This window comes from Sander vitreus, chromosome 6 (genome assembly GCF_031162955.1).
Source record: "Sander vitreus isolate 19-12246 chromosome 6, sanVit1, whole genome shotgun sequence".
Classification (NCBI taxonomy): Eukaryota; Metazoa; Chordata; class Actinopteri; order Perciformes; family Percidae; genus Sander; species Sander vitreus.
Window position 1 is genome coordinate 15781392 of NC_135860.1, and position 25825 is coordinate 15807216.

General features: G+C 38.8%; 1 protein-coding gene and 1 pseudogene across 1 annotated transcript; one reads left to right on the top strand and one right to left on the bottom strand.

Moving 5' to 3' along the window:
• Positions 1-677: 677 nt before the first annotated feature.
• On the top strand, positions 678-3633 carry LOC144518972 (C-reactive protein-like; annotated as a pseudogene).
• Positions 3634-14682: 11049 nt separating this feature from the next.
• Positions 14683-22036, bottom strand: LOC144518974 (metalloreductase STEAP4-like). Its single transcript, XM_078251856.1, has 7 exons — positions 21818-22036; positions 21589-21696; positions 17980-18050; positions 17446-17530; positions 15153-15395; positions 14955-15049; positions 14683-14854 (listed from the first exon to the last, which is right to left on the bottom strand). The coding sequence occupies exons 1-7, from the start codon at positions 22034-22036 to the stop codon at positions 14683-14685; spliced, it is 993 nt and encodes a 330-aa protein (XP_078107982.1).
• Positions 22037-25825: the final 3789 nt, after the last annotated feature.

A 25825-nucleotide genomic window follows, 5' to 3' on the forward strand; every position in this document is an offset into this window, starting at 1 on the left:
ACAATACGTTAATGCATCAATTAAGCTATTTCAATCATCATGATTTCTGATTTATTGATGATTTTCATGTTTTCTTCATTGGTAAATCAGTAGTTAAAGTGACATGCTAAAAAAGTGTAGTGTTGTAATGATTAAGTAAACATTACTTCTTTATTACTTCACTTAGTGGGCCTTCAAATAAAGTGCTGACCTGGTCCATCTTTAACATTCATAAATAAGATATGATTTATGGTGGCATATGCAGCAATCATCTTTGTGATTGCTCCAAGGAAAAATGTTGTCGAGAAAGTTCATGTGTACAGACACTTAAAAGTTAGTAAAAAGTCAAATTCATAAATATCCTACTTGGGTGAGCATTGTTCTCAGGCCATACTGTTTAAGTGCCTTATGTTGTTGTCATAACCTGGCTCAAGGGCCATGACAAAAGAGGGAGCGAAGCATCGTAAATTATCAAAAGTGATTTATTTAACAAAAGAATAAACTAAACATATCTTTTGTAATGTGCAAAGTGTGTCTCTGTAACTTAAATAAACTCAAAACAAGATGTGGCAGGCAGGATGATCAGGCCATGGTTGATGTCTGGATTGCAGTGAAGAGAGCCTGTAGTCTGACCAGGTGGAGCTTTATCAGCTCACAGCTCCCAGGTGCACTAGATCTGCAATCAACTCAAAGCAAAGATGGGTAAGACCAGAGAGGTATCACTCCTACAGAGAGGCCCCACCAGATCACACAGGGGCTGTCATGTTGTTGTGAATAAAACAACTATAAAATGCCTCTGCAGTATACTGTATTTTGTGTAAATGTACTGTAGTGACCTTAGTATCACTTTGCCAATCCACTCCTTAAATTCTTAATACGTAAAATGTTATGCCACCACCAGTGCAAAATGAGTTCGCAATTAACTAGTAAATTCCTCTTCTTAGTGACTGTATCTCTACATGAATTGTCAGTGGCTATTAGCTATTAAACCAAACATGAGTCTGTGAACTGTAAAAGGGTAGTGATCATGGTAGTTGAAAGCAACCTGGCCCGGTGCTCTCATACTATAAAACCCCTTCAGATAAAGATTATTCTCCCATGTGCATTGTTTGTTTTCAGCCCATGCAACAACTCTTCATCACAACATCACACTACACACTCAAGCATACATGCACCCTGACCACTGACTTAGCACCCTCAACACTGACTTGACAACAAGCACACAGCATGCCTGGCTCAATTTGAATGTAACAAGACAAAGAGTATACAGCCATGCTAGCGGCTCTTTTAGGCTGTTCTTTGGCACAGTGGTGCTTAATGCTAAATGCTAATGTCACCATGCTAACTTGATCACAATGCTAACATGCTGATGCTACGCAGGCACAATGTTTACCATGTTCCCCTAAGAAATTTTGCACAAACATTTATGGTCTCTAGACGATGCATCCCATAACTTGATGACTACCTGACTTACTTGCCTACTGTAGTGCCACCAGCAGGTTCAAATTTGTGGTTTTGATTGAAATAATATGGATAGATTGCCATGAAATCTGGCACAGACAGTCCCAACGAGATGATTTGTAATCTTTAGGTTCCATTATCAGTGGTCTCCTCTGGCAGTAAAGCTTTATCTCACTTTATCTCACTTCATCGTACAAGAAGGACAGACGGCTCATGTGGACTTCTACATTAATTTATTTAGCCCATTTATTCATCATATTTCTTTTGCATTTCATATCCTCAATATAACCATCTGTATATACCATAGTGTAGATTATTCATATCTTTATACATGTATATTACTGATAGGCTATATTCAATTTTCATTTTAACGGCTTGGTCTTATCTTGTTTTTAATTTTGTATAGTGACTAAGCAGCTTAAAGTCTATTTTGATAAGTGTAATATGCCTTATAAGACAGTTTAGGAGCCCTCAGTTAATATTCTACATTTGCAAATTACTGGAATCTGAAGCCATAAATTGCGTACAAGGAAGAAGACCAGAAAGAAAGAAACAGCTAATAACTGCAATGAGGAAGCAGCCAAAGTATAAAACACACAATCCCATACACTGGTGCAAACAAGATTCTGACAGGATTCAAGGTAAGATCAAGGCATGATATACATAGCAAAATAAAGGAATTTAACATGGCCTAGGAAACAGTAAACTTATTTGCAGTCTATGACACACTGGTAGTGAATGTATTATTGTTATTATTGTTGTTCCATTTGTCTTTGTATTAGATGGTGTTGTTTATTTTAATGGTGATGCTGACAGCATGTGCTGCCTCTCCTCAAGGTAAAAAATACCTTAATAATTTAACAAAAGGGAATGTCACATCACAAGAAAGATACAGGTGTATCTGGCTTACAAAAGCTTGTTTTCTTTTGATTTTTGCCTTTATGCTCACTGTTTTTGGTTATGTACAAATTCCTTTTCTCCTCATCTAATAGGATGAAACAAATATAAGCTTTATAGTAACAGCAGCAATTGGGCAAAACAGGTCGAATGTATGAGTAAATTAAATGTGTGTGTGTGGCTCTACAGATGGCAAAGTATCCAGCAAATTCACCATGCTCCAAAGTGAATCACAATTGATCTAGTGATTGGATTTTTAGCTTCAGCTTATGTCCTATGTCAAAACATCTGAATCCAGTGAATACATATTTTGGCTATTGTGTAATTCACTTGTTTATTATATAATTTACTTTTCACATACAGGTTTTGAATTTCAATATTTTTTTTATTTTTTATTTTTTAAGATTTGTCAGGTAAAATGTTCACCTTTCCGCAACAAACTAACTCAGCTCATGTGAGGCTGACAACATCAAGACATCAAGGTTCTGAGTGCTGTAACCGTCTGTTTCAGGTAGTGTTGATGATGCAAAATGATTCACCCAACCCACTGTATCTCTGACAGTAAAAATAATCATGTATGATAATGTCTTTATAATTCCTACAGGTCCTTCACAGACCTCCTCCGAGATCATAGCCTTTTCTCTTTGGCCACACCTGCTTTTGACAATGAAATGCTGATTTTCAACAGTGCTTCAAACAATAAGTATGATTTTTCGATCAATAATAAAAATGTAGACCTTATAGGGCACGACTACAAAGTGAACACGTGGCAATCAATTTGTTCCACATGGGATTCTGTGTCTGGACTGGGCCAGCTGTGGTTAGATGGAAAGCCCTCAAGTAGGAAGTTCATCAGCTCTGGATCCAACATCAGCGGGCCCATTATAATTGTTTTAGGACAGGTACAGTTTTTAACCATTTTTCTCAGAGAGTTAGATGAGGAGCTCAATACCAGTCTTGAGTCTGTACGGTAAATATGTAGCAAGAGTCAGCAGCCCGTTAGCTAAGCACAAAGACTGAAAGCTCTCCAAAGGTAACATACTCAGCCTACCAGCATCTCTGAAGCTCAGTAATTATCACCTTGTATATTGTTTGTTTGGTCTATACAAAAATTGAAGCGTAAAAACATTTCCCTGTTTTAAGGCTGATTGTGTGCTCATCCCCTGTGAGATCCAGAACTACATGCATCATCTAAACTTCGCACCAGGGAATGTGCTCAACCGGAGGGCACTGGAGTTCCAGACCACAGGAAGAGTGCTGATAGAAGACAAACAAGAGATTAATACCTGTTATTAAACTTTTGAAAAGTGAAAAAACAGGTTAAAAAAATATGAATCAAAATAAAAAAAATATTGATACATAAATGAAAAAAATATATATATTTTTTGCATCTTTTAAAGATTGTTTTTCAGTTTTTTGTATTTTTTTTAATTAACTTTTGCTTTTTTTGTTTGTCGGATCAATGAAAAACTAAAATTATTTCTTTTACTTTTCTAATGAGTGTTTTTTTTTTAACCTTTTGTTGTTTTGTTGTTTGTTGCCAGAATTAATTGTTTAATGTGTTCAATTGCATACATTAGGTGAAACAATCAATAATCACGTCAGAGCTAACTATTTTAAGTTAATTCATGACTTGTCACTGAACCAAAGCTCGTGATATTAAATCGAGCTGAAGATGAAAACAAGATTGTATCGCATAATTTGCATAATTATTTTTTCCAAAGATATTACTTTTATAGATAGTGTGTGTTCTTCAGCATATGTTGTGAGTACTGTATGCATGGGTCCTCTTTTGATGCATGGCTACACCTTCTGTATCATTTCTAGTTTCTGTGATTTCAACAACTGTGACTAGTTGTATGTATTGTGTGTATTGTGTTTAATAACTCGTTAGCTCAATAATGCATTTTACATCATGAAAACACTTCACTTATTTTGTTTTTTAAACAATTAAATAACAACTTGCTACAAAAAGCAAAAGCTATTCTGTAAGTGGTTATCTTAAATGAAATACAACTTTGCTATTAAAGGTTTCTTGCCAAGAATTAGATGAGAAGATCGCTACCACTTTAATGTGTGTACGGTAAATATAAAGCTGCAGCCAGTTCAATCAGGAGAGACTTAATTTAAGAGTGAAATAAGTTTAGTGAACATGGTGCAAAATAGGTTGATATGTTAGAGTCTTTGGCCATTAGACTCTATCGCAATGTTAAATTATAAGGGGTATAGAGGCCGTGGATATATAGGAATATCCCCCTAATGGAGGGATAAAGGTAGCCTGAAGATCTGGATGGATGGTAATGTGAAGCGGGGCTTCTGATGCAGGAACCCTGAGTGCTGGGAATGATGAGAACTGGAGGTGAATGGGGTGGAAGAGGGTTGCATGGATTTTGCCTGAAATAGCTTAGCATGACTGGAAAAAGGGGGAAGCAGCTAGCCTCTAAAGATCATACTGTACATACAATACATTATATCTTGTTCGTTCTTCTCTTGGGCAGCCACTTTGATTCTTCTAACATTTTCATCTGTACATTGCTATATTTGACTTCTTTCCCAGGGCAATTGACACACACACACACACACACACACACACACACACACACACACACACACACACACACACACACACACACACACACACACACACACACACACCAGCAGCAGCAGGAAATAGGCTAAATCAACAGCAGTTATTTAGTAATAGGAGAATACTACAATGCGAGAGGGTGTAACAGATTGCAGATTGTGTGTGCAGATAATGCTGTTAGATGCTAGATAGCAGAATGCCTCTGACTAAATGTTCTGCTTTAGGCAAAAAAGGCGCTGCATATTTTTCTTATAGCACCAGACTCTGTCATGGCGACAGCTGCTGCATCCTCCTACTATGCATCTCGATCATCTGATTAATTTCTGTGTTGCACATGCTAACTTCTCCTGCAGCCTTTCCCAATTCCCAAATTAGTACCTCCTCGACTCCTCGATCCACAATTCTCTGGCTTGTGACCCATGAATCATTCTCATTGGCCATGTTGAAGGATGTCCCATTTCCTAAAATGCACATCAAGGAGTGAGGAGGCTCCTCCGAGGAGCTATAACCAAAGATACACCGATGTATCCTCTGCGGAAATCTTTTCACCCGTGGCATGTAAATAAAGAAGTGTGGCAGAGAGAGAGAGAGAGAGAGAGAGAGAGAGAGAGAGAGAGAGAGAGAGAAAGCGAGAGAGAGAGAGAGAGAGAGAGAGAGAGAGAGAGAGAGAGAAAGAGAGAGAGAGAGAGAGAGAGAGCGAGAGAGAGAGAGAGAGAGAGAGAGAGAGAGAGAGAGAGAGAGAGAGAGAGAGAGAGAGAGAGAGAGAGAGAGAGAGAGAGAGAGAGAGGAAATGAAGAAGAAAGTTAAAGTGACTGGCTAAAGAAACTGAATTGTAGTGTTGTAATCATAATTAACTAAACATTACTTCTTCATTACTTCACCATGTTTGTGGGCCTTTAAATAAAGTGCTGACCTGGTCCATATTTAACATTGATATATAAGATATGATTAATGGTGGCCTATGTAACAATCATCTTTGTGATCCCTCAAAAAAAAAAAAAACATTCATACATATCCTACCTGGGTGATTGTTCTTGACAGCCCTTTGCTGCATGTCGTTCCCTCCCTCTCTCCCCTTTCACATCTTCAACTATCCTATATAATAAAGGCCTAAAATGCCTAAACACAAAGAAAAAAAACCTACCAAAAACAACAACCCTTATTTCTGATCACCATCTTCAATGTAATGTGTGTTGTTATATGTAATTATGCAACATATTCTCATGAATGGGCTCGTGCAATATCTTACAAATGTATGCACACCGATACTTGTGATATTTTACGAAAATAGGCGAACGCCGGCTGGTCATGTGACGCCGGCTACAGAGCTCCGTGAGATGTCGCCGAATCAGCAGCAGTTGCTAGTTGAGTTTACCAGAGAATAAGTTACTGGTAGGCGGCTACAGAGCTTCATGATATGTCGCCGTATCAGCGGCAGTTGCTAGTTGAGTTTACCTGATAAAAGATGACTTTGAACTGGGTACAGGGCACCGCAAGCTGCCGGTCGTTTCGGCGGACATTACAGTTAAGTTTAGGCACCAAAACGACTAGTTAAGTTGAGGAAAAAGATCGTGATTTGGATTAAAACACTCCAAAAGAACTCGCATTTCCTGGGTGAAAGTCTTTTATTTTCCCTGGGAAGCGAACTCCTCGGCTTGAAAGCGCTGTTCTTTACATTTTAAATATATATCTTGGGTTTGCCAACTATGTCTACTGCTTTTGTGTGATCTTCTTCTTCATTAAAAATTGTGCATTTTGTAGTCCTGTCTCATGTCCGTCATTCTGACATAAATAATGTAATAATACGCAGCACATCATAGAAGCCAGAGGTGCCCTGGAAATGTTAGGCCCCTTGATAACTGCTCAACAGGCCTTGATGCAACACATTTCTTTTAATCTCTTGCATGTTTCACAGGCCCAATCCAGCTCTGGGTCCCCGAGATGCTACAAGAGCTCTACTTTGTACATCTGTCTACTTTAGCCTATAGACAATCATGACGTTAGCCCATGAAGATATGGGTATTGGTTGGGTTGCTGTATCAGTGTCTTCAAGAGAATAATTTCCACTGGGGATAGGGGTGGGAGCATTCTTTTCAAAATCCTATTTTTGCATGCCTTATTTTATTGTTTCAGATTGATTTTTGTTTATGTTTTATTATCTTGAACCCTGAAACAAATAACAAAGTAGCCAAACTATGAATAAGTGTATAAACATGTTTTTCAATTAAAATGGAATTTTACAAACACCTCTTCTAATTTTCTCTATAAGATTTCAAAGGTTGTTTTTTTTGTTTCAGATTGTTTTTGTATTTTTTTCATAGACACCTATATATCTATGATACATATTTTTTTTGATACATTTTACAATGTCCATTTGTGGTACAGTAGCATTTACTTTACGATTCAATGGTTTATATCATAACCAATGTGACTAGGGAAGTTGCCTGGATCTGAAGAGTCCTGGCCTGTAACTGCATATTCCTCCTCATTTTGTGACTTTTTCACCCTAAATTTTATGACTCCACCGCTTTTATAGCAAAATGGTTTCATTCATGAATGCTCAGTATAATTGTGCTTCTCCTTTAGACAAGCAACACAGGACACCTCACTAATTTCTGTACGTCTGCTGTACATGTACTCAACAATAAAAACAGCAAATAGATCAGACATAGTAAGAACAACTGAAAGCTCTTTGAGAGACCTGTATATTATTGAAAATGTTTTAAATCATTCATCGTTGCTCTCACGGATCCGTTTCCTCATTTAGGCCGTTTGAAGATGCCCTCTCACTGACATTGTAGACATGACCTTGTGGTTTGCGTTGATCTTGTTGTTACTGATCTATGTTCTGTTTTCTCACAGCATGCTGCTGTAAAATTTGGAACAAGGGACTACATAATGGATCTGCAGGTTTGATAAACTGTGTAGTAACTTATCAGTCATCAAGATGTGGGGTGGATTGTTTGATTCAGTAGCGAGATAATCAGTCTTTCTTCATTTTTCTGAGTTGCTTGACCAAGTTTTCTTCTCTGAATGAATTGTAGCATTTGCTCCAACTATATGGCACTAGTGATGCTGCAGGCTACTTGCAAACGTCCAGGGACTTCCACAATAAATTAGGCTGCACACTGTAGCAGTACACTACTCACCTTAAACGCCTCTCTTTTGACTTTCCTGCTGATTCAATTAAGCATTTTGTGCTGCGTGACAACTCAGAAAAAGCCCCTTGTGGTATGCTAGCTGTTCACTGATGTAATGGAGGGTAACTTTACCTCAACAGATTGAGAGTTTGGGCATGTTGTAAAGGTTCAATTCACCGGACAATGAGGTACACTGTCGTTTGGGATGCCATTTGCCCCCTTCATGTCCTGGGCCATGCTGCATGTGCCCTATGCTGTGCTGAGTTATACAGTCTTAAATGCAAACCTGAAGTGATACAGAGTTTTCTGATCCGCATGAAAAAACAGTCAGGATTTACCATGTGGGTAAAGACTTTTATTTAATCTATTTCAGGTAACAAGAAATGTTCTCTGAACCTGCAGAGCTCACAGAAAAACAGAAAAAAATGTAATTCAAAACTCCATTCAACAATGGATGAAATGGTAAAAGCCTTTCATTTTGAGTATTGAATCCTTTCGAAACAGTGTATTTAGGTTTTTATACACATACACACATACAACAGTTTGCAATGCACTATTCTGTGAACGTTGAATACATGCACAGCTTGGAACACAATTGAGACAAGATAAAACAAGAAAAAAGTTTCTATGGACATACTGTATGTTTTCAGCTTTACTTGACAGAAAAAGTTGCATTATTACAATGTTAGATATATTCAATGTTCAAAACTTAGTTCTACAACAAGATTTTCTTTAACTTCACAAACATACAGCACTTAGACAAGACGTGTCAAGTGATTTACTGTCAAGATCATGTTACAAAAGTAAATGTGCAAAAACTCAAGCTGCGTCCAAACAAAGTGTACATTTCATAGATCAATCCTGGGTAACCTTTAAATGAAATGCGGTTCATGATGCGGTCCATAATTTCAGCTGTTTATTTTTATCTATATATAACTGACACTTCATGCCTGGACAAACAGAATCTTATTATGGGTTCTTGCCTAGGTGTGTGAAATTAAACACAATTGGAAAGTGTGTTTCACAGCTTACATCTTAATTCTTTCCCAGAGTACACACACACACACACACACACACACACACACACACACACACACACACACACACACACACACACACACACACACACACACACACACACACACAGCAAGAAATATGCTAAAATCAACAGCCTTTCTTTGGTAATAGGAGAATAATACAATGCGAGAGGGTGTAACAGATTGCAGATTGTGTGTGCAGATAATGCTGTTAGATGCTAGATAACAGGATGCCTCTGACTAAATGTTCTGCTTTAGGCAAAAAAGGCGCTGCATAATTCTCTTGCAGTACCAGACTCCGTCATGGGGACAGCTGCTCCATCCTCCTCCCTTCCCTCTTCTGCATCTCGATCATCTGATTAATGTTGTACATACTAACATTATTGTGTTGTTCCACACCTGACATTCTGCACCAGCCGTCACTATTGACTTTGCCACCTCTGCTCATCACCTGATCAAGTCACCTGCCTATCCAGCTGCCCATTTATCTGCTATTACTGTAGTATACAGAATATTGAGGGTAGCTCATAGACAGTCTTCCCCAAACTGTCTATGTTGCCTTCGTTCTACAGCCTACATTCTGCTCTGATGACTATTAACTACCTGCCTTAGCCCTCTGTAACACTATTTTTAAAACACTGTTTTTGTAACACCTGTTTTTCCTCCTGAGTCTGCGTGTGTGTGTGTGCCTCAACTCTGCATTGAGTAATATAACTAGCTTAACTTTACTCTTCTTTACACTGTGCATGTGTATATTTAAGCATAGTGTGCATGTTTGCATGCCCTTAGTAAGAGGCAGGCCGGTTTGGGCAGTGAGTTTTGTCTGTTAGAAAACTGCGAGATCAACAACATTCTGAAAGGAGTGCAACCTCAGGGATACAATCGCACAACATGAAGCGAGAGGAGAAAGGAAAGTGGAAGCTGTTGGCTATGTTTATCAAAACAATGGAGGTCAGCGGGGGATATCAATCTATTTTTTACCACATACTGTGAAAAAGATACAGCTCAAACATGAAATCTTTTTTTTTTTTTTCAAAGCTCAAAGGACATTAAAAACATTTAAATCCACAGAGACCCATCCATTTGCCTGGAATAGATTGTATATAGGATTGTAATAGAATACAAACAATGGTTTTGTTTGGCAATTTCAAAATTAAGACTAGGCAGTGCCCATTGATCAAAGGACACAATCACACACAAACTGAGCATGGACAAAATCAGTGGCGCAAAAAGTGGGTATGCGCTATATGCAGCGCATAGGGGCGCAGCACCATAGGGGGCGTCAAAGCGATGGTAAAAAAAATAAAAATAAAAGTAATTCTTTTTTTGGCATTTTATATATGTAGCTGCTGTTGTGCTGTTCTAAATCATTTCTGCATTTCCTCAATGTTATATAACATTTTAGAGGACTAACAGGATAGACTAGGCGCCCTGTCTCATAAGATTCCATCATAGAATGTTGACATAGAAGGGGGGGGTGAGAGCAGAGCAAGCAGGTACGAGTAGTGAAGTAGAGTAGTATGGAAAATGAAAAAGAACAAAGCAAAACAGCTGTTGGGGCTAAAAATAGAAAAAGAAAGAGGGAAAAGGAGATGACATGTCAAGGGATGTGACAGCAGTTAAATAAGTGGATGGTGAGAGGCAACAGGTAGGATTTAAAGTGTGACGTCTGTGCTTGGAGGCTGCAAATATTCATGTTAACAGACTAGCTAGCGTTTGCTAACACTGGGAATGTAGCAACCAAAGGGGGGATTTACAGCTAGCTTAGAATATGCAAAACCGAGGTTGCTGAGCTGAAAACTGGTAAATATAAGGTAGCATGTACAATAAATGACAATAATCTGGAAAACATAACTAATGCAATAACTCTGGTTTACCATGGAATCATGCATAGATTTGCTACCAAACTTGGATGCTTGCAAATATCCATGTTAACAGACTGGCTAGTGTTTGCTAACTTAATGCAAACCAATGTTGCTGATAGCTACATTTAGATTTTGGTTAAACCCTATGGTACCAATCCCATGCATGACATATCTCAATTTTATTAAGGTCAAAGAGCATGTAGCCAGGAGGAGTGTACCATTTGTAGGTAGAGGGACGAAGAAATTAGTTCCAACCGTAAATGTAGCAATGTGACGTGCATATGAAAAGGGTCAGGTGGCCCAGCAGACTGAGAAAAAAAATCACATAAAATTAAAATGTTGAAAGAATAGTGAAATATTTTAGGAAATTATTGGCTTTCTTGTTGAGAGTCAGAGGGCAAGATCGATACCATATCAGTGTTTGTATGGTAAATATACAGTTGGGGCCAGCAGCCGGCTAGCTTAGGTTAGCACAAAGGAGAAAGGTGGACAGCTGGTCTCTGGCCTAAGCTAACAAAATCCACCTACCAGCACCTACAACACGTTATCTCAGTCAAGAAGTTACCACACTTGACCAAAAAATAGTGCAGTACATATTGTATATATTGCATGATACAAATCTGGCTTTTTCCCCAATAGAAAAAAAATGTTTTAGTTACAGTTTTTCTCAATTGCTAAAACACAATTTCTGAAACCTTGCTCTATTTTCTGAAAACATTAAACACAAAACCTCATCTTCAAGCACTATTTACAAAACCTCTGACTCCTCTCGCAAAATGAAACTTTCGCCTCAAAACAGTTTTACCTGTGTTCAAAATCAAACACTGCTCTCAAATCATAAACAAAGTGATCAAAATGATATACACTATCAAGCAGTCAGTAAACAATACACCAAAAAGTAGAAAACACATTGTTCAAAACATATAGTTCTCAGGGAGAAGTACATTTTTAATCTTAAAACAAATTTCATATTTTTCCGTCACTGTCTTTTGATGACCGAAAACATGTTCTATCATAGTAGCTCAAAATTGATCAGAAATGACTACTCTGCTTTGCTCTTTGCAATTTTTTGTTCTTCCTCCTCCTTGTACCCCTATTTTTGCAGTACTGTACCCTGCATCTCACAAACTGGTCCTTTGTCTCTGTGATACTGTAATTCTTGTTCTTTGTTGATATGAACCTGCAACCAGTCAAAATCTATTGAGCAGTCAGTACTGTTACAGTTTTTTTTACGATCACTATGACAAGTTTTTCAATACTTTTAACAACTTTCCTAAACTCTTAACGCACCAACACACCAACAAAACACAATTGGCAAAACAGTCAATTTCATGCTCAAGATCACACATTGAAAACTAAACTCCAACACTGATTTTCAAAATACAATAATTCACTAACACAATACAATATGTCCACCAAAACAATGCAATCATGTCTCAAAATCTAACACTATCACATGTTCTCTCCCAACAGGAACATTTAGTCAATCATATAACAATATCATATAAAACACTAAGATCACATGGAATTACAGAAACTGCATTATTTGATATGTGTCAGGTCTGCCCTTATACAATAATAATAGGCAATAGTATATTGTATTGATCATAGATTGTGTTTTGCACTGCAGTTTCTTTTGAAGCGTCTCTACATTTTTTTTGGGCTTTTCTGCCTTTATTTGACAGGACAGCTAGGTGAGAAAGGGGAGGGGGGGGGGGAAGACATGCAGGAAATTGTCACAGTTCAGATTTGAACCCTGGACCTCTGTGTTGAGGCATAAACCTCCAAGTATATGTGCGCCAGCTCTACCTGCTGAGCCAACCCAGCCACCATTTTGTTTCTTTTGCTGCAGAGATTCAATACAAAAAATGAATGACCCATCTCATAGTAGTTTTATAGAATGTACAGTTTATGAAAAACAGGAGACAGAGACAGAATTGTCCTGGTACTCCTCTTCCTCTCCCTTGTGAAGGCATTTTTCTTATTTTCTGTGTTCATCTACAGTATATTGTTCAAAGGTCCTCTTTTACTGTACTACCATATGATCACGCAATTGAAAGAAACTCAACACCTGAGTGTGTTTCCTTGAAGGGAATCAGCTGTGATTGATCTATTTGCATAACTTCAATCAGCTGTTTCTCAATAAATGCATGTGTAAAATGCAGGGGATATATTTGTGTTTCAATTTACAATATGAACAGCTGTTCACTTTGACTTCAGCCTATAAGTTAGGTTTAGAACATGTTCTGACATACAGTGTGAAAGCATTTGCAAATTGGTCAGTAAAAATCCATTGTTTTGGTCTTGGTTGAGCTTGTGTGTAAAAGAAGTTCAAGCATTTTAAATTTGTGTTAACTGTATGCATTTTGTGTCAAAGCAACAAGAAATGTGTGAATTGTATACCCTACACAGACGGAGTTGTGCTAACTGTGTTAGGAAAGTTGTTAAAAGTATTGAAAAAAGTGTCATAGCGATCGTAAAAAACTGTAAATCTACTGTACAACAACATTTTAATATGAACCTGTCAAACATTGACATTTTCTGTGGTCATTTTCTGATAGATTTGAAGATGACTGTCTGGCTAGTTTCTGTGCTTGTTGAATCCACAAGTTATTCAATAAGCTAAAAATACAATTACATTCACAGCTATTCCAAAGTAATTGGTTTTGTAGCACCAGTGGCCTTTGAGGCTCAGTTATTGTTAATTACTTGGATAATGTGCTTTCATTTACATTTTTAACATTTGGATGCTGATGTTCTCATCCACAGTGACTTTGAATAAACAGCACAATAAGGAAACATTCATATCAATGTTCATGTAATGAACGGTGCCCCTAAAATGATCATCAGGAATCTTATTTAGCTCATTTAGAACAGCAAATCCGTCTGCTGTAAGCATTAACATTCAATAATTTACATTCTTTTGTTGACAACCCCTGAAAAAAAGCAATTTATGTATATTGATACCTGTTATTACTGTATATGTTTTTCAGAACTCTTTTCACCAGATCATAAGGATTATCTTGACCTAGACCTTATCTTTAAGTCTCATTCCCTATCTGAGGTCTACCTATGGACCTGACCTTTACACAAACGGACCTGTGACCTGTATCAGCAATCTCCTCCCTGAGGATTATACCAGGTATCATAATTCTATTTAATGAATAACTTAACATTTAAGATCCTGAGCTAAAGTCAGCCAGGCTTTCACTCTGTGTGCCTGTGTTAGGCAGTTAGTTAACTAGGCTCCGGGGATATGACTGCCAGTGACATATTGCTTTTACAACACTTTAATAACTCTGATGAAAACTTGGAAACTCTGAATATAGATTATCACGACCCTAAAAGACCAATTCTACTGATAGTACGCACATGACTAATGACGTCAAGCACCCATGCCCACACTCTAACACATGCACATAAACTGTAGATTGTTGACTGTAGATTTCTAAATGTGCTCTTACCTGAATGAAGCTGAACTCTCTCCAGCTGAGAGAGCCTCCCGCAGAGGGCAGGGATGTTAGTCCTAGCAGGACATAAAGAAAGAATCCCAGGATTCCCAGCACAAAGAAAGAGTCTTGGCCCCATGCTTATGTGTTGTCAAAGTAAAACGGGTTTTTTTTTATTGTTTTTCATCTAAGGAAGACGGAGAGACAGTACTGTAAGTTTTAAGCCATGCTTTTCTATGTACAGGATTGTAGAGACACTGCAAGATTTCAACCAGCCTGCTTTACCTCGTCCACCACAAGCGAGATGAGTTTGTGTCTGACAGAATAACGAAGAGAAGTCATGAATGTATAGATGACATGGAGAAAAGCGAAGCCCAGTGCGATCAGACCCATCTGCTTCCTGCACAGCATCCAGCGGTCCAGCCAATCAGGGAAGCGCCTGGAACGCGCAAAAGTGAGCTAGGCTTTCAAAAATGAGACACATTTTTACAACAAAATGCACAGGTAGTGGACATTTGTATCCTGGTTTGATGTCTGACCTGTACTTGGTGCCTCTGTAGAGCTGAAGGAAGGCAGCTATGACACCAGGCAGGTAACACAGCGACAACATGATGAGAGACACAATGGGAAACACCTGAAAGATGGGGGTTGTGGGGGTGAACACAGAACACATCCCTTAAAGGGAACACTAAATACCATCTATAGAGGACACTAAACCAGAGAGTGACATACTTCACCTTGTTGGCCAGGGACACCATGATTCTGAAGGAGATGTCTTTCCTCTGTTCAACAAACGCATAGACAACATCTCTAATGAGGAGATAGAAGAAGAAGAAGGCAGTGAGGCCGATGGTCACGTGTAGCGGCAGCCTCCACTCTGTGAACAGCTGCAGGGGGAAGTCCTCCAGCTCTCTGGCTGCTGACAGAGACCCTTTATCCAGAACAGTGAGGCCCAGCTTGGTGGCCACCTCTGCTACTGCCTACTTTGCTTCTGCACTGTTCCCACACAGGTACACCTGGAGCATGGAGGTGTGGGTTATATTTAAAATGGGCAGCAGTATAAATATTTTTGTTATTGTCAACAAATACCATGAAATAACCAAAACCAACAATGAGTTAGTCCATCTCTCATCTCATTTTCCAACTTCGGTTCCTGCTAAAGACATGAATCTATAAAAAATGTCACAAATATATACCTTAATAAATAAATAAAATACTCAAAAGACAAGAGTAAACAGTGTAATTTGCTTGGGATACACTCATTGTAGGTTTTGTTATTTTAATGGGACTTGGAACAATAGAAAGTATTGCCAGACTTTTCCTTATGACCAGTATTAATCATTAGTAAAATAGTTCCTACTAATGCAATGTAGGTAAATACTTTAGTACTATAATATAGTAATTACCTGGAAAGTACTGTTTAAAAGATAAATCAGAAAAGTTTAAGCATAGGCCTACAAGTGCGTCTTACTATATCTTCATCTCCAATTACAGTCTATCAGTTTCAGTTTCTATAATTTCAAAAACCAAGTGCATCTTGTCTTCAAAAATGCTTCAGAAAAACAATACAAATATAAACATTTTCCTCTTCAGCTCAGCTTTTGTTTTTTAGTTGCTAATAATTACTCTATGATTATTGTTAGATGATACACCAGCCCTGTTTGGAATATCTAGTGCATGACTGCAGGGTGTACATCTACAGTGTCTGTCTACAGAATTACCCGTCTTTTGTTGATCTTCACTGTGCTGTTCCAGTCATTTTGAGATGAAGCCCCTGGAAGTGTATGACTATGTAAAGATGCATGCATACTATATATACATGTGCTGCTCAATATGTAATCCCATTTCTAGATCTTCACCATGCTGAAGGTTATTACCACACTCACAGCTTTGTGATAAGAAGATTAAGTTGTTTGTAAAGGGGAGGGGGAGGAGGGGATATCATACAAAGGGAGAGAGAGAGAGAGAGAGAGAGAGAGAGAGAGAGAGAGAGAGAGAGAGAGAGAGCAGTTTGACAGGCATAGTGGAGTCAGTGGGATTGAGCAGTTTTCCCCCAGGTGTGTGTATAAGTGGACCGGGCAGCCAGCCATGTCTCCCTACATCACTGCACCAGTAACAGCAGGGGACGGCCGACAGACTAAATCTCCATCTCAATGTAAATGTGACAGAGCCACAGCCCCACTGTGGATCTAATCAAATAGCTGGCCGAGAAATAGCACACATTATAAGCATCTGCATGTGGGTATATACTGTACCTACACATGCACTGATAAAGACACACACATTAAAATACTCCTGTTCTCTCACAGCTACCTGTTTTCAAAGAAAATAGAGCACTGCAGCGGTATCTGTGTGTGTGTGTGTGTGTGTGTGTGTGTGTGTGTGTGTGTGTGTGTGTGTGTGTGTGTGTGTGTGTGTGTGTGTGTGTGTGTGTGTGTGTGTGTGTGTTGTGTGTTATGTATGGGGAGGTTGTTTGTGTTGAAGAGGATTCCAGGCAGATTCAGGTTTGGTCTCCAGAGGTTCCAACATCATGTTTGTGTTTCTCTTTGTAGCTGTGAAACGGAAGCTGCAATAAACAGTGGTCTTCCTACTTTGTAACATCATTAAATGTTCAAGTTTGTTTGTTTATGTATACAAGCACAGCACTGTTCTCGCTTTCTCTTGCATTTTTATGTCAAGATGGCAAGATCAATCATCTGCATCAACACAATTGAAATAAATTTCTTTCCTAGATTTTGAGTTGTGTATGGTGAGGCATTCATCTTCTATTATTAACAAACTCTGAGAGCCACTTATCCCATTGTATTCCAGGAAATGTTGAAAGCAGTTATTGTGGCCTTGTTTGAAGTCAGACATGTCTCATCATGAAAAGATCAAGTTGGTAATCTCCCCTTCTGTTACTGCTCTGTGTTTATGTCTTTACTCCAGTCAACCAAAGCCTTCCTTAAGGCTCGTAAGCTTCCTGGCTCTGTTTAGCCTTGATCCCACTGACATATTTTAACAGATTCCTTACTTCCACTCATCTCTCACCTGTTTTCCTGCCAGAAGTCCATTCTGCAGGGCCCAGGCAGACAGTGCGTTAAGGCCTTTCACCACAGCAGCTCCAGGGACCAGCCTGAGGAACACACAGCAAGGACTTTAGCTGCTATTGTTTCTACAAATACACAGACAGGAAAGGAAGGGCCTTTAAAAAGAATCCAACCGTTTCCACTTCAACTGAATAGACACACAGCAGGCCGTCCTGCCAAGGGAGCTGCAACCCTGCACATTTTTTTTTTCATTTCTTTTTGATTCAGAGAGTTTTGATGTCTCATGCTCTAAGTGTTTTTTAAGAGCACTTTTTCCAAAAAGACATCACGTCTTTGAAAAAAAAATGGCACCTACTGTTGCAAAATGATTGTTGACATTAAACCTAGATCTGTCTGCAGAAAAGTTGGCTCCATTTTTTTGAGATCATGGCAAGAATAAAGCATTACATGATGGATAGAAGCGTTTAAATGCACAATATATTTATGGCTGAGACATCTTTCATTTCCTCTCCACACTTTCACAGGAGTCTGTTACCTCTGCAGGAGGGCGGCATTGGCTTCTGGGTACATGTCTTTCTTTAGGTTATTACTGAGGTCCACCAGCACCTTGTAACCAAGCCACCAGCATCCACAGAGGGGAGAAAACAAAAGAAAAAATAAGTTCAATCAATTCAATTAACTGCCGACATACTGTTCCACTGTCAGTAATTACAAATATAATGATTTTTGGTTCTGATCAGATTTTCATTTTCTAAAACTTTATTTATTTTTCCAGTTCAAATTTGCCTTCTCTGCATTCTATTTGCATATCTTATTTTTTAATTTTATTTCTCCACCTCAAATTCATAGATTTTTGTAGTGATGAACTTAAATCTTAATTTTTGCATGTAAAGGACATCTTTCTCTGGAAATTTGCTGTGTTTATTTGGCTGTGTATATGGCTGTATATGTGTATTGTTTTTTTTGATCATGATAAGTTGTAGCTTGAGCTACATTCTTTGTCTTTAACCTTTTCATTCTGCCTTCAAGATATATCAGGTATCACAAATAGAAGTGACCACAGTTGTACAACCGTTTGAAGTGAAAACAGTGTAAAGCTTGTGCTACAGGAACATTTGTTTAGTTATTTTATGATTAGTGTTTAACAGTAATGGCCCTAACACTAAAAGATGAGAACGCAATACTCTATGTCAAAACTGCACACACAAAATGCAATATGCCTCACATCTCCTTCAAAATGAAACACTGCATTCAAAATACTATAAACACATTTCAAAATGAAGCATTTGCATCAAGTGGCAAAAACTTTTTTCATAATAGTAAATTTTTGGATAAACCATGTACACACTGTTGTTCTAAATCTAAAGCTCTTTTATCTTTCATAGACTTATATCTACATTTACAATGTTCTAGAGAGAAAGTATTTTGCTGAGAGGGGTTGAAAAGTGTAAACAACAATGCAATGTTGCAAGTAAAACAGAAAATATTTATTGGACAAAACATCATGTTTGTAAGATTAGCACAGTGTTGTATACAGTAGAATCAAACAAGAAAACAAAACTACAAACATATGTAAACCAAAGGTATCATTTTTAGAATAAAGAATATGTGTATGTGTGTGTGTGTGTGTGTGTGAGTGTGTTGTGTGTGTTTGTGCGTGCTTGTGTGTCGTGGCGGGGGGGGGTTGTATGAACAAATAAAGTCTGATTGATTTGTAATGCTGAAATATACATTAGATAGTTGCATGCAGTATGGACGCAATTGTAAAGCTACTCAAGATGGGCTTCCTTGGTAAATAAGTGTAGCATTTTTATTGGTTGAGTTTAGAAAAGGAACAGAAGTCACTTCCTGTTAGATTTTTGTGTCTGAGGTAGAGAATTGTGTGTAGTGTTTTGAAAAAAGTGTTTTATGCGATAGAAAACTGAGTGAAAGGCTGAGAAATAGCTTATCGTTTTGGAGATTTGCTGTGCAGTTTTGCACTTTGAGTGAGAGGTTTCAAAAATCATGTGACATGAAAAGATTTTGTGTGTAAGCAGTTGAAAAAAACTGTAAATGGGCATGAATTAATAGCTAACACGTTTCAATAACTCTGAATTATGGAATATAATGTGGCTAATGATAACTTACTCGAGAACAAATACAATGTTAGTTCCTCCCTGTGAATCTGCATTCTGATCACTTACTTCAGTCGTTCCAAAATTGGGGAGTCCGAACCCCTCCAAGGTGCCTTGAGATAATTTAGAGGCAAAACATGCTTCCCTAACACAAAATAAGTTATATTTTCTTACTAGTCGTGGCTTGTTTCTTGTGAAAAACAGGATTCTTGAACCTCTAAACGCCTCTAAAAAATATTTAAATGAAACAGTCTGAGAGAAAATTATTATTCTTTGGTGAAACTTTTCAAAAGTCAATGTTTTAAGGGGCACTCTGTGTCTCCTCAAATAAAGTAGTGCATCACTGTGAGTTGTTACGAAGACACCATCATCATTATTCCATCTTTACATTCAGTGCCGGAATTGGACCAGAAAGGTGCCAGTACCTTAATTCATCAGTTCCATAACATGATCATCGCATGTGTTGTGTCTTGTATTTATATTCGTGCATATTCGTATCTTGTAGGGGTGACCCCGAAAAGTTGATGATTCGACGATTCAATCAAAGGAGCCTGATTCGACCGCAATTTTTTTCACAGTCGAATCGTTGCAGTGTCTGAAAATGTGGTTATTAAACGGGATCATTCCATTCAGGCTTTACAGTTTTTTACGATTGCTATGACAATTTTTTCAATACTTTTAACAACTTTCTTAAACTCTTAACGCACCAACACACCTACAAAACACAATTGGCAAAACTAATTTCATGCTCAAAATCACACATTGAAAACTAAACTCCAACACTGATTTTCAAAATACAATAATTCACTAACACAACACACAATGTCCACCTAAACAATGCAAACATGTCTCAAAATCAAATAATTCTTCAACATTTAGTCAATCATAGAACAATGTCATACAAAACACTAAGATCACATGGAATTACAGAAACTGCATTATTTGATATGTGTCAGGTCTGCCCTTATACAATAATAATAGACAATAGTATATTGTATTGATCATAGATTGTGTTTTACACTGCAGTTTCTCTTGAAGCCTCTCATTTTTTGTAGAATTGTCCTGGTACTCCTCTTCCTCTTCCTTGTGAAGGCATTTTTCTTATTTTCTGTGTTCATCTACAGTATATTGTTCACCTGAGTGTGTTTCCTTGAAGGGAATCAGCTGTGATCGTAAAAAACTGTAATGGGGGTGCTGAACGTCTGATTTTACATAGAATGAATACTGGCCCATTTTGGGCGCTGATTACCTTACTTTAACTTACATTATGTACCGTTATGTAACTACTACTACTACTACTACTACTACTACTACTTTCAGAAGGGGCATACAAATAGTAACTGATATTATGTACATAACAACGCAGAACCGGTTAATCATTGTTTACATCCAACTCATCACCTGATTCAGAGATACTTGGAGCAATATATTGATTGTCCATATGCACTGTAGATTCACAGATTTGAAGGGACTTAAAAATATATTAAATATAGTATTATGATTTGGTCAGCTATAAGCTGTTTTTGACTTATAGTATAGTCGTTGATTTAGTAACAGGAACTACCTTTTACAGGTTTTTTTCAATTGCTATATGACAGTGGTCACAACTGAGGATATATATATATATATATGTATATGTATATATATATGTCCCTATACATATACAGTATGTGTTCACTAACAAGTCTAAAACAAGACACCTGCTTAGTCTTTCATCTGAAATTGCAATCAGCAGTGTTTGAAATGCACAAGGCTGAATCCATTCTGTTTTGAATGCGTGGGATAACTGTGCAGACTTTTGAAAACTGTGTTAAAGCAATGAAAAACAAACTAGAGCTTGGTCCACATGAACTGCTGCTATCAAGACTGTGGTAAGAGTTTTGCACATGTGGCTCCAGTTGTGCCACTCGTTTAGCAATTGAAAGAAATTCTAATTTGCTATTTGTAATTAACTAATACTTCCTGATTTGTTCTACTAGTAACTACAAAGGAGTGTGTGTTATAGATTCTAAAATCAAACCTTAATTCACCTTTCCTTCAAGATGTGAAGCCATTGTCTCCAGGAATTCATAGTGTTCTCTGTGAACACAAATAAAGATCAGGCTGCCTGATTGGGTCGCTGCTGCGTGGTTCATCACCTGTCCAAAACACACAAATCAGAACATTAAGACAAATGTTTGAGCTGCATCCAGTAGGCTGCACACACCTTTTTATACATTGCGACAGACTAAAAGTGCAATGTTATGCCATGTGTTGTACCTGAGCTCCCTGAGGCAAGGGGCCACAGCTGTGAGGTCTGCGGCTGCCGTACACCACCCTGTAGCCAGACTGCAACAGACGCTGGCCCAGAGAGTGCCCTAAATCCCCCATCCTGAAGATACACAGCATCTCTGGCACAGGGGCAGCTGCTGTGCCCAGAGGATGCACCAAAACACTCTCTAGCTTCATCATCTCTGACATACCATTCCCCACTGTCATGTTCACACTCTGAGACTGGATGGTCAGTGTTCTCTGCTGTGTATTTATATTTCTGTGGAATCTGACCTGTACACTGCCTCTCCTTCTTTGAGTGTGCACAACAACATGGCATTTTTAACCCCTTTCTGTCCGCCATAAGAGTAGGTCTCTGTGTGTGTGTGTGTGTGTGTGTGTGTGTGTGTGTGTGTGTGTGTGTGTGTGTGCGTGTGTGTGTGTGTGCTTGTTTATTACACTTACAATCAACACATGAAATCACATGTTTCAAGTCATATGATTGTGTATGTCACTGTGAGTCCTCACACATTACAGAGAGATTAATACAACAGGATTATAAACTGTAAATCAGTTATATGTGCTCTAAACTTTAGATTACTTTTTTTAACATGTTATTGCTTCTTAGAAACACAGACCACCATTTGACTTTAAAGGGGTGATAGAATGCAAAACCGATTTTACCTTGTCATATAAAGACAGTTTGGTGGGTAAATAGGACATACATAGAACCTCAAAATTCCATTGACACCTCTTTCCTCTCTCACAATTTGAAACTGCCTCTGAAAATGGGAAAATCTCAACCTCCTTCTTTGGCTCTAGTCTCTACCTTTGTCACGCCCCAACATTTACATAGGCTACACCACTGATCTGAGATCAGGTAGTCTTCTGAATAGGTCGCACAGATCTCAGAAATTGTACACAACGCCACTGCCCTGACAGAGCTCCAGGGCCTGCAGCTTGCTGCTCTCCCTCCCCTCTTCGTGCTAAATGGCCAGTGTGTGTGAGTGAGAGCACGGTCAGCGAGCTTGTCACGCCCGCAATCTCTTACCACAGGTTCCAGTTAATCTTATAATGGATATGTGTGTTGAGTTATTTAAACAAACAATCGGGGAAATAAACGCCTCTTGTCCATGAGTCTCATTGATAGAGCCCACGGTGAGCTGGATGGAGCTCTATCAATGAGAGCCAGCTAGCCTCCTCCTAACGAGACCTCTGAAATTCACAAAAATGCATTAAATTGAAATCGGACAAAAGTGTTAGCTAAGCTTTGTAAGACCTTAGCGTAACTGTGATATACATGCCGTGACGAAATTTAAAGTGTAAATATACTTTAGTTTTGCCAAAAGTGTAGCGGCGATAGATCTTTTCCCATAGGATTGCAGCTCCTCCTAACGAGACCCCTCAAATTCACAAAAATGCCTTAAATTGAAATCGGACAAAAGCGTTTGTAAGACCTTAGGGTAGCCGTGACGACATGCCGTGACGAAATTCAAACTGTAAATATACTATAGTTATGCCGAAAGTGTACCCGGGGTCTGTGAAAGGACAGGCCGGGCGGCCAGGAAGCACCGGCCGCTGTCACGGAGCTCATGAACTCCGACACACAATCGGACAAAATTTGCAGTTAGCCATCAATTTTCGTAAAACGGCACATATTTGACCTTTACATAGTTGATTTCTCGCGTAAAAAGTCTCAGAAGTGAATTTAGTAAAAATAGCAGACGAACAATGTATAACATTGCAGTTTCTGAAATATGAGACCTGCTGTCTTGTCTCCACTGTATGTGTATGTGGTTCGCTCAACCAATCAGCGCGCAGCTCATCTAAATAGTCATGAGCATACCATATTTGGAAGAAAAGCTCTTGTTCCAAATAGGGCCAAAACACAGGGATGCATTAGGACCCATAGAATAGCACCCGGGCCATTTTCAGCCCAACCTATAAGAAGACCTTAAGGAACAGTGTGAAATACCCTATATAATCATTCTATCACCCCTTTAACATTTGTCAGAAAAGAAATATTATTCTGCTGCTTTCCAGGGCTGCCTCATTCTATTTCTTCTGTTTCCAGACTAGACATGATGCCTTATGTGAGATCCTGGCCCGTAGATTCCTTATCATTTCAAAACTAACTGTTCCAACCAAACGACTGGGAAGAGAGTTTGTGCAAATTTAGTGTTCATGTCCCGTGGCTAAAACATCTGCAATGTTGTGACACGAACAGACCCAACAGAGCAGAAGCTTGGCACATATGTAAGTGTTTTGTGTGTGGCTGCTTTACTTTGTATGGCTTGCTTGCCAGTGTTGTTGGTGTATGTGTGTGTACCCATGCATGTGTGTGTGTGTGTGTGTGTGTGTGTGTGTGTGTGTGTGTGTGTGTGTGTGTGTGTGTGTGTGTGTGTGTGTGTGTGTGTGTGTGTGTGTGTGTGTGTGTGTGTAGGTGTGTGTGTGTGTGTGTGTATGTGTGTGCTGAAATGGGTCAAGATGATCAGAGCTGAATAGAGTCTCAGCTGTGATCGACAGCACCTGGGGATTTGGCTCTGCAGACAGGGTGACTACCTGGCTATAGAAATGACACACAGCATCACATCAACTTTACTGACTATTTGCACAAAAATACGCCCCTCACCATAAATGCAGCCTCATTGAAATCACAATGTGCATAGATAGCCGGTGATATTTATAGCAGACAAGCAGCACGTTACCTCAGGAGCTTTTACAGTCAAGTCCATAACTAAAGCATTAATGTCTACCTTGGGGGATGTCGCAGCAAAATGAGAAATCATTTTATGCCTAACCTTTAAGGCATCCATTCACTTGTAGCGCTGTTGGAATAGACCTGATAGCAGATCCACTCCGATGACTCATTTACTCGCTCTGCCTCCGGGACATCTCTTTTCTTTCTTTCTTTCTCCTCTTCCTTCTCTATCTGCCCAAAAGTCTCTCTCTCTCTCTCTCTCTCTCTCTCTCTCTCTCTCTCTCTCTCTCTCTCTCTCTCTCTCTCTCTGCATTTCTTTCTTTCTTTCTTTTGTTCTTGACACAAAGGAAAAAATCCCGCACTCTGATCTTGCTATAGCATCACCTTTTATTTACAAAAACTAACGTTTCGGTCCCTCTGGACCTTCATCAAGAGTATCTCAAATAACAAACAAAAACGAGTTTAACTACATTTCTCCCCTCCCATTCTGTGTCTTTTAGTCAAGACAAGACACGTGTCATTTTGCACTCCTACCGGCAAACACCATCTCAATTAAATTGCAATACTGCATAAATGAATTACATACATACAGTGGTGTGAAAAAAGTGTTTGCCCCCTTCCTCATTTCCTGTTCCTTTGCATGTTTGTCACACTTAAGTGTTTCGAACATCAAACCAATTTAAACAAAAGTCAAGGACAACACAAGTAAACACAAAATGCAATTTGTAAATGAAGGTGTTTATTATTAAAGGAGAAAAAAAATCCAAACCATCATGGCCCTGTGTGAAAAAAGTGATTGCCCCCATTGTTAAAACATACTATAACTGTGGTTGTCCACACCTGAGTTCAATTTCTCTAGCCACACCCAGGCCTGATTATTGCCACACCTGTTCACAATCAAGGCATCACTTAAATAGGAGCTGCTTGACACAGTAAGGTCCACCAGAAGATCCTTAAAAGCTACACATCATGCCGAGACCCAAAGAAATTCAGGAACAATTGAGAAAGAAAGTAATTGAGATCTATCAGTCTGGAAAGGGTTATAAAGCCATTTCCAAAGCTTTGGGAATCCAGCGAACCACAGTGAGAGCCATTATCCACAAATGGCGAAGACATGGAACAGTGGTGAACCTTCCCAGGAGTGGCCGGCTGCCCAAAATTACCCCAAGAGCGCAGCGACGACTCATCCAAGAGGTCACAAAAGACCCCACAATAACGTCCAAAGAACTGCAGGCCTCACTTGCCTCAGTTAAGGTCAGCGTTCATGCCTCCACCATCAGGAAAAGACTGGGCAAAAATGGCCTGCATGGCAGAGT